Source organism: Toxorhynchites rutilus, chromosome 1, assembly GCF_029784135.1.
Source record: "Toxorhynchites rutilus septentrionalis strain SRP chromosome 1, ASM2978413v1, whole genome shotgun sequence".
In the NCBI taxonomy this organism is placed as follows: domain Eukaryota; kingdom Metazoa; phylum Arthropoda; class Insecta; order Diptera; family Culicidae; genus Toxorhynchites; species Toxorhynchites rutilus.
Genome location: NC_073744.1, coordinates 112,040,866 through 112,051,283, shown reverse-complemented (window position 1 = coordinate 112,051,283; position 10,418 = coordinate 112,040,866). Strand labels below are relative to the sequence as shown.

At 45.9% G+C, this 10,418-nt stretch overlaps 1 protein-coding gene across 1 annotated transcript; it reads left to right on the top strand.

The window, feature by feature from the left end:
- The first annotated feature begins 1,141 nt into the window (after positions 1–1,141).
- LOC129761337 (uncharacterized) lies at positions 1,142–7,862 on the top strand. Its single transcript, XM_055759055.1, has 5 exons — positions 1,142–1,650; positions 1,744–3,326; positions 3,391–3,876; positions 4,298–5,637; positions 6,792–7,862. Exons 1-5 carry the CDS (start codon positions 1,142–1,144, stop codon positions 7,860–7,862), a joined length of 4,989 nt encoding a protein of 1,662 aa, XP_055615030.1.
- Positions 7,863–10,418: the final 2,556 nt, after the last annotated feature.

Genomic DNA, 10,418 nt, shown 5'->3' with positions numbered 1-10,418 from the left:
CAAACTGCACTTTTGCTGAGGCCAGCAGTTCCTTATCCGATTTATCGGCGCGTCTGTGTTGATTTTTGTTATTCGCATTGTTGCGAATGTGTTGTTACGCTGTTGCTGTTGTTACGTGCAGTTTGCTTTCTTCGCTTTCTGTTGAGTTTTGCTTTGTCGGCTGCTTTTTCTTGAAGCCTACGAATTCGTTGTTTGGCATCGAATTCCGACCAGTCCGGTTTCCAATGCCATTTATGGTCAAAGCGGCGCCATCCTGGAGAAGTGTGGTCTTCCTTCGTATGAACTATTTTGATGGATGCGCGGCTTTCAGATAGTTCCTCTTCTAAGCTTACAGTTGGCTTGATAGTATGGGAGACACTAGAGGAAGACAAAGCACTTGCCATGTCTGTCAAGTCAGTTTTTAGGGACTCGAATAATTGGGGCAGAAGGTCGATGGAGTTTGTTGTTGTTGAATGTTTTATTTCCATTTCTGCAACTGCGACTGATGCCGCTAATTTCGCTGCTGATTCTACTGCTGCGCTGTTGTCCGTTGGGGCTATTTCTAATAGCGATGTTATGGCATTTTTGATTTCCGCAGTGCTGGTTTTTGTGTTGCTGAAGACTTGCGAGACGCTCTTTTTTATATCTTGCAGCATTTCTTCTATGTTCGAGAGGGTTTCATCGTGTGTTGCACTGAGCGATTTGAAGTTGTTTAGTAATTTATGATTGGCTTCGAGTGTCATGCCAATGTTTTCGTTGATTGATTTTAGTGGCTTCACAAGCGACTTCATGCGAAGGTTAGTTATGAATTCTTCTTGGCAGTCCTGACATAGAGGCAGCATGAAGGATCGCAAAATTTCTTCATGATTTCGTTGCGCTCCCACACAGGCGGCATGAAATTGGCGGTTGCAGGTTCCATAGCAACGCCACAAAAAGCGATTGTCGCTGAGCGCACAATTCACTATTCCGCACTTCATTACACTCGCGTCGATAAAAAAAATGTAAATAAATAAAGTGGAGCGCGCGGGTCACGTCGTAAAAAAGTAAGATTGTTTACTAATAAAAAAAAAAGTTACTTAAAAATATACTGGAGCGCTGGTGAAACCGGTCAGCACTCAACGACGGTTGAAACGGTTAATACAATGAAGAGACGGATAAGAATATGCTAGGAGCGTGGAAAGAATATTTAGAGGAGATCAACGACGAGTTTAAGCGTGTTAGGTTAGAGTTGGAGTCATCCGATGAATTTCAAGGAGCACTAAGACAATCAATCAAAAAGGAAGAAGGTTCCTATGGATCGATCGAAAATCTATATCAATCCGCACGCGCTGAATTTGAGCTCACGTACCTGAAAATCAAAGGATTTCTAGTTTCGAATATACAAAAACCTTCATCATCTACCGCAATAATCGTGCAATCCGCTACAAATACCGTACATTCGCGGGTGAAATTTCCGGAAATAAAACTTCCGCATTTCGACGGATCCATTAGGGAATGGCCCACATTTAGGGATACTTTTAAATCGTTGATCGGTTCCGCACCTCAGCTCAGCAATGTGGACAAATTTTCGTACTTAGTCTCATCTTTATCTAAAGAGGCTAAGCGTGTGATCGAAGTAATTGAGGTTACATCAGCCAACTATTCTATCGCATGGGAATTATTAGAAAAGAGGTACGAGAACAAATAACTCCTAGTAAAATCATATGTTGAAGCTCTTTTTATAGCAGAGCCTATGAGAAAAGAATGTTTTGAATCTCTTAACAGGCTGATCGATGAATATGAGCGAAATCTGAAAATGCTCAAGAAGTTGGATGAGCATCCGGATGACTGGAGTACTATGCTCGTATTCATGCTCAGTTCTCGTCTAGATCCCGTAACCATGCGTAATTGGGAGACACATCGGAGGTCAACAAATGTTCCTACGTACATTGAACTCGTCGATTTTCTGCGCGGTCATAGTTTGGTCCTTCAGTCTGTTGCCGCATCTAAGCCTCGACCATCCGATCCTCCTCGCATGTCTTCCGCATCTCGTTCCAACACTTTCAAACTAACGTCTGTGCATTCAGCCGTGTCGCCGTCGCAGAAAACATGTCCTTTCTGCAAGAAGTCACCTCATTCACCGTTCCAGTGTGAAACCTTTCGCAAAATGACCGCTACTGAGCGGTACGGAGCCACCAAGAAAAATTCGCTCTGCATTAATTGCCTATCGTCATCTCATCTCGTCAAGAGCTGTTCTAGTGGAGCTTGCCGTGTGTGTAATCAAAAACACCATACGATGCTGCATCAACGAACCAATCCGCCAAATAGCCAATCAAACCAACCCCACCAATCGAAGCTTCCGCCATCTGGTTCGCAGTCATCCTCCTCGTCCTACCCTCCAGCAAACCACTCACAGTCGTCTCACTCAAGCAATCTACATGCGTCTCCTGAGAACCCAGCCTCCACCGTCTCTGCAATTTCGACAAGCCACTTTTCATCAGCACCCAACGAGCAACAGCATATCGTCCCAACAACGGTGTTATTGTCAACCGCACTAATGAAAGTTTTTGATGCTAGTGGACAGTTCCTGTGGGCCCGAGCTCTTCTGGATTCAGGGTCGCAGCTTAACTTCATATCGGAGCAGCTTGTCCAAAAATTGAAGCTGAATCGTGCAAGGGAGTTCATCCCAATCAGTGGTGTTGGACTTTCGTCTACTTTATCCAAATATTCTACTACCGTTCGTATCCAGTCCCATCACCCTGGTTTTGATACCAGTTGGAAATTCCACGTTCTTCCTAAGATCACGATGGAATTACCAAATCAAGTCGTCGATGTGTCAAGCTTCAAGTTTCCTTCGGACATCGTGCTAGCGGATCCTTCATTCAGTCAACCCGGTCCAATAGATTTAATTTTCGGCGTAGAAAACTTCTACGATCTTCTAAGGGATGGTCAATTACAGAACGGTCCCGGAGAACCTATTCTTCAAAACACTGCACTAGGATGGGTGGTGTCTGGAAAGGTCAGATCTGGAAGGATAAAATCATCAGTCATCAATCTCGCTTGTTCAATAGCCACAATCGAGGAGCAGCTAGCTCGGTTTTGGGAAATCGAGTCATGCCGCACTACCAGTACGTTCTCATTGGAGGAAGCTGCATGTGAGGAACATTTCGCCAGAACAACTTTCCGAGATCCTAATGGTCGTTTCGTCGTCGCTTTCCCTAAACGGGAATCAACTTTTTCCAAACTCGGGAGTTCGAAAGAAATTGCTACTCGTCGTTTCTTATCTTTGGAACGAAGACTTCTCGCTAATCCTGCTCTGAAGGATAATTATTCAGCATTCATTCGTGAGTATGCGGAGCTCGGAGATGGTAGCCAACCCTGACCCACAACTACCAACATTCTATCTACCCCATCATTGTGTCGTTCGACCAGACAGCATTACCACGAAGTTGAGAGTGGTATTCGATGCATCATGTCCAACGAATACTGGGGTGTCTCTTAATGATACCCTCATGGTTGGTCCGCAGATACAAGACGATCTGGTTGCCATACTCCTTCGATTTCGATTTCCTCAGTACGCTATCATCTCTGACATCGAGAATATGTACAGACAAATCAGGATGTCTCTCCTCGATCAGCAACTCCTACTGATTCTTTGGAGAGAGTCACCTTTGGAACCTATAAAGACATACCGACTGACCACAGTAACATATGGTACTTCATCGGCCCCGTACCTCGCGACTAAATGTTTACAGCAACTCTCGGAAATTGGATCCAAGAGCCATCCTGTAGCTGCGGCTGTAATGGGCAAGGATTTTTATATGGATGACTTACTCACAGGTACCAACACTGCTGAAGAAGGTCAAGCGCTCATCCAACAGCTTCTTCAGCTGACGCAATCAGCAGGGCTACAGCTTCGTAAGTGGGCTTCTAACAGCAAAGAAATTCTGCAGGCTGTTCCCGAAAACCTGAGGAATGAACGCACATTGCTAGATATCGAGCCCTTCTTCTTCTTCAATGGCACTAACGTTCCTAGAGGAACTTCGCCGTCTCAACGTAGTATTACTTGCGCCATTTTTATTAGTACTTAGTTGAGATTTCTATGCCAAGTAACACGCCTTGAATGCATTCTGAGTGGCAAGCTCTAGAATACGCGTGATCACAGTGCAAGTCGGAGGAAATTTCTTTGACGAAAAATTCCCCCGACCAGAACGGGAATCGAACCCGAACACCCGGCATGTTAGTTGTGACGCTAACCACTCGGCCAAGGGAGCACAATCAGATATCGAGCCCTCTTCGTTGGTAAAAACTCTCGGTCTACAATGGGATACCCACGCAGATGATTTTCGTTTCGAGGTACCGCAGCACGGCAACAGTTTACCGATCACTAAACGAATCGTCCTTTCCGATATCGCACGGCTTTTCGATCCCCTGGGGCTGGTCGGTCCAATGGTGGTGCAAGCAAAGCTGTTCATGCAGGAACTTTGGAGAGAAGGGAAGACCTGGGATGACGAGCCCAACGATTCTGCTCAACGCAAATGGATAGAATTTCATGACAACCTCGAAGGCCTCGGAAAGCTTAGTGTTCCACGGTGGGTAACGGCCACGTCGTCAGTCGTATCATTGGAGTTACATGGCTTCTGCGATGCCTCTACGCATGCATATGGCGCATGCATCTATGTGCGGGCAGTTTCGACGAACGGAGACATATTTACCAACCTCCTAACCGCAAAGTCCAAGGTTGCTCCACTTGGAAACTCCATGCGAAATCCTACGGTATGTCTGCCCCGACTCGAGCTCTCTGCGGCTCTGCTTCTCAGCCACCTTTTCGAAAAGGTTGAGTCTAGCGTGAATCTTCAAGTAAAATGTTTCTTTTGGACTGATTCGACGATAGTATATTATTGGCTGTCGTCTAGCCCATCGCGTTGGAAAACATTTGTGGCAAATCGGGTCTCGGAAATCCAGCAATTAACGGCTAGAGGCATCTGGGGACACGTGCCTGGTTTGGAAAACCCCGCTGATATCGTTTCCCGCGGTATGTCTCCGGAGGAATTGAAGGATTTCACCGCCTGGTGTAATGGACCTGATTGGCTTCGCCAACCGTCTCGATTTTGGCCATCAATTAGCGCTCCAGTACACCATGAACTTCCACCGGACCAGTTGGAAGAAAGATCCATAGCGTTACCGGTTCAACTCCTACCTCCCAACGAACTATTTTTATTATATTCATCCTTCACGAAGCTCCTGCGTATTTCTGCACTGATACGCAGATTCATACACAACTTGAAGTCACGAGACCGAGAAGTGCGACATAATGGACCCATAACTACGGCTGAACTTCGTGAGGCAACAGAAAACCTCGTTCGAATCGCACAGGAAGAACGGTTTACTCAAGATTTTAAAGATATATCTCGCGATGGACAGGTCAAGAAAAATTCGAGGCTGAAGGCTCTTTTTCCGCTGATAGCCAACGACATATTGCGCGTCGGGGGTCGGCTGCGAAACGCTCCAGTAACGTATAACCAGCGTCATCCGATGATCCTCCCAGATCGACATACGTTGACTGAGCTGATCCTAAGGTTCTATCATCTTAACCTTCTCCATGCTGGACCTCAGTTAATGACAGCAGCGGTTCGGGAACGATTTTGGCCGCTGCGTGTTCGCAATCTTGCACGACAGGTAGTGCATTCATGTATCAAATGTTTCCGTTGCAAGCCAGAGGTCATGGAACAACTTGTTTATTTGTTTATTTGTTCTGGCATCAACAGACTACAGTGGTCCAAATGATACAATTATCTAACTCTAATTAATTCTAAAAACCGTTGTTTCAATGTAACACGCGAAATGTTAAAATCAAACGCCGAAGAAACTGTGTTGAATGCACGCTGAAGGCTTGCTATTGCTGTGTACATGCCATAATTCGTTCGCCGAAGTATGGTCCGCAGAAAAGGAACTCTCCGCAACCGTCGAGGTGGTACGTTGAGATTTAGGTGGCTTAAAATTTCTGCAGAATCGACGCGACCAGTGAGTGTATCCGCTACAAACAAAGACTTAGCTAGCTTTCTTCTGCAGTGCAGTGAATCCAGATGGATCAACAAGCATCGGGTTTCGTAACTAGGAAGCTGATGAGGATTGCGCCACGGAAGCAGGCGAAGTGCGTACCGAATGAATCTTCTCTGAACGGACTCGATTCTCGTAATGCCAGTTTGATAGTGCGGATTCCAAAAGATACTGCAGTATTCCAGAACAGGCCGAACTGGAGCGCAATACAGGGATTTGAGACAATGTACGTCCGTGAAAGTTTTTGAAACCCGCATAATGAATCCCAAGTTTCTAGATGCTTTATCTACAACATACGATACATGTTCTTTGTACGACAGTCTCGAATCCAGTATCACTCCAAGATCTTTTATCTTCATAACTCGTGGAATGGGAACACCAGAAAGAACGTATTCGAACGTGATCGGTTCTTTTTTCCTAGAGAAGGATATCGTGGAACATTGTAATTGATTTATAACCATACAGTTCGTGGCGCACCATTCGGCTACAATATCCAGTTGTCGTTGAAGAAACCAGCAGTCGGCTACAGAACTAATACGGCAATAGATTTTTAAATCATCCGCAAACGAAACGCGAGGTCCTTCTAATACCAAGCAAATGTCGTTGAAGTAGATTAGAAAGATCAGGGGTCCGAGGTGGCTTCCTTGAGGAATACCGGAAGCTGCAGAAAAAATGTTGAAGCTGCTATCACCGATGGTAACGCGAAGTTTTCGTTCTTTGAGATAGGATTTGAACCAATCTAACATCCTTCCTGTGAATCCGAGCTTTTCCAGTTTTGCGATTGCGATGTCGTGATGAATCTTGTCGAATGTAGCAGTCAAGTCCGTATAGGCATCAGTGAACTCATGGGGGAATTGCCATCAGAACGTGTAACACCAACATTTCCGATCCTACGAACGGGAGTCGATTACTGCGGACCTTTTTACTACCGTCCGATACAACGAGGAGCTCCCGTTAAATGTTATATCGCCATTTTCGTATGCCTAGTAACGAAAGCGGCTCACGTTGAATGTGTTACAGATCTATCAAGCCAGGCATTCATCGCCGCATTGCGACGCTTCGTTGCCCGATGGGGCAGGCCAGAACTGATCGAGTGCGACAATGCCCTAAACTTCAGAGGAGCCAAGCGAGAGCTCGATGAGCTCACTCGGTTGTTCGAAACCCAACAACATCAACACCGCGTAACCAGTAGCTGTGCCAACGACGGCATTGCCTTCAAATTCATACCTCCGAGGTCTCCAAACTTTGGAGGTCTCTGGGAGGCTGCCGTAAAGTCTCTCAAGAAACATCTCCGCAGTACTCTTGGGAACGTTATCCTCTACCTAGACAGTTTCTTGACTCTGATCACCCAAATAGAATCCTGTCTCAATTCTCGTCCGCTTACACAGCTCTCGGCTGATCCTAACGACCTGGAGGTACTCACTCCTGGGCATTTCCTGGTCCATCGTCCGCTTGTCGCGGTCCCTGAGCCTAGTTTGGAAGGCATCTCGATGAACCGTCTCGACAGATGGCAGCAAACACAGGAGTACGTCCGTCGAATTTGGAAGCAGTGGCAGACAGACTACCTCTCTGGGCTGCAACCTCGGACACGCTGGACCCAGCGCCTGGACAATGTCAAGCTGGACACGATGGTTCTCTTAAAAGACGAAAATCTTCCGCCGCTCAAGTGGAGACTAGGGCGGGTGACACAAATATTCAGAGGCGATGACAACAATATTCGGGTGGTAACGGTCCGGACGAAAGATGGCGAGTTTCGGCTTTCCATCACCAAGATCTGCGTGTTACCCACTTACCAACCCAGTGGAGATCTAGCATCATCCGCTAACCTTCAAGAAGGAAACTAGGATCCTTCCAACGATCGCAGTACCACTGCGCAACGCCGGGGGGTCAAATGACCTCCCATCCATGTAAGTCTGTATTTTATATTGAATTTCAAAAAAAATAACGGAATGTTCTTTCTCCATAATCACCTTCGACGAAGACACGTGCTGTAACTGATAAATCCGAGCCGTCAATGAGCAAACACCTTCTACCGGTTAAATGCCAATCCGATCGCATCCAGTATATGTCGGAGAGACTTGTGGTTTTGCAACAGGAGAAGCGAAAACTATGGGAAGACACTCATAATGACCTCGGAAACAACCCCACATGGAAGGATGACTCGTCAATGGAATCCACCCCAATCAAGCCTGCATCAAAGGAATGGTCACTCAGCGATGCACAACTACGCTCAGCAGTTGGTGCCAACGGTCATCGTCCGATTTTCGGACCCGCGGAGGCCGGTTGCCTCCAACCCAGTTAAGTGTTTGTTTTTTATTCAATTACTCTTGAAAAAAGCCGTCTATGTTCTATTCCAGAGAATGCAGCCACCCAGGATACGGAGGAGTACGACGAAGTGACGATGACGATCCATCCATTCCACCCAACGCAAACTGATGCTCAAGGTCAGGATGTGATCTCGAAAACGCGAACGTTCAAGGCCGTACCAGACCGACGATGAGTATACAACCGAAGACGACATCAGACGCAGCATGATCATGTATACATCGGAGGTGGAGCAGAGCATTCCAGCAGTGACGTCAGAAGAACATTAAAGCATAATGCAATCAAGTGAATTCCAATCCTTAATATTTTATAGAATCATTCTAGAAAAGATGTAGGGAACGTTTATATAGTTAATCGATAGATCGGCATCTGCCACCGAAGGATAGTCGATATGTTTCAGTTAAAAAGACGCCTTTTTCACGGTGGCCGGTATGTTCACGCAACGCGTAGTTAATGGACGAGCCAGACTACTCGAATAGGTCTAGATAGCATACTCTTTCTAACGTATCATTCTTCTCAGCCCATCGCAGCATCCGGTTGTGATCTGCCGATCTTTATCAAAGGCTCACGAACATTTTTCTATTGTGTTACCCACCCGCTTTGCGATATAAAACCGATAGGAATAGGCAAATCGGTCTTAGTCTACATTGAAAGGTCAAATATACAACAGTTTTCATCACTCCGAATATCGTTACATTATACTCGAAGGAGAATAAAGTTGTTTCGTTCCAATCTCCAAATCAAAAGCACTGATTCCCAAAATCCGAAAGGTGATCGCGGTAAAAGTCTGGTTGGGAGTACCGGCGTAATCCATTTACCACCCGATAAGAGAGCTGGTCTCAACAGTGTAGAAAAATTTATTGATTCCATTGGAGCCATCATTTCTCAGCTTGAACCACAGGACGTTGCATTTGCGTTCGGCGACTACAATCAGTCTGGTTTAGTGTGGAACAACCCGTCGAATGCTCCACCTTCTACTGACTGCTCACGATCACGTTTTTCGCCTGCTTCCTCTGCCTTATTCGACGGATTCTGTTTCCATGGACTAACGCAGCTCAATCCAGTGCTGAACAGGAATGGTCGCTTGCTCGATCTAGTGCTAGCAAATGATGCTGCTTTATAAAGGTTCTCGATCACCGAGGCCGCCGATCCAGTTATCCCGTTCGACACCGATCATCCAGCACTAAAAATTGACGTCAATCTACCGACGCCAACTGAAGTTTGAAGATGTATCAGATCTGACTTGCTTCAACTTCCAGAAAGCTGATTTCACTGCATTTCATCAAGCAATAGCTCAAGTCGACTGGGATTTTCTGGAGACCATCGAGGATATGGAAACTGCCGTTGGCAGATTTACTGATGTCATTGCGTACCTGCGCGAAGGACTACACGGAAACCAGTCTGAGGCAACAGACGACTGGGAGAATTTAAGAGTTTGCGATTATCTAATCTCCGGCGTTTCTGTAGACTATGTTGTTCGTTTGCTAAACAAAAGCTGAACCGGACGAGTAACGAACATTATCAGTCATCGGATAAGCACGGCTTCTTCCCAAAAAGGTCTGTCGCTACAAATTTGGTCTACTTTCTTTCCATCTGTCTGCACAATATTTAGCAAGGCACACAGGTGAACGGAGTGTATACGGATATCAAGGCTGCTTTCGACCGCGTCGATCACAAAATCGTTCTAGCAACGCTGAACAAACTCGGGATTTCATCAAGACTTACGACATGGTTGAACTCGTATCTGAAAGATAGACGGATATGTGTCAAAATCGAACCTGCGCAGTCTGCGACTTTTCCTAATCCTTCGGGAGTGCCTCAAGGAATCAACATATGTCCATTGTTGTTCTCACTATACATCAACGAAGTGTCCTTGATACTTCCAACTGAATGCCTCTTATTCTACGCCGATGACGTGAAAATCTATATGGTAATCAGGAACGCACGAGATTGCCATAGGCTGCAGGATCTGGTCAACCGCTTTGGAGAATGGTGTTTGCGAAATATGATGTCGCTCAGTATCTCGAAATGCAGCACTATTTAGTTTCATAGGAAGTTCAAGCCAATTGTGTTTA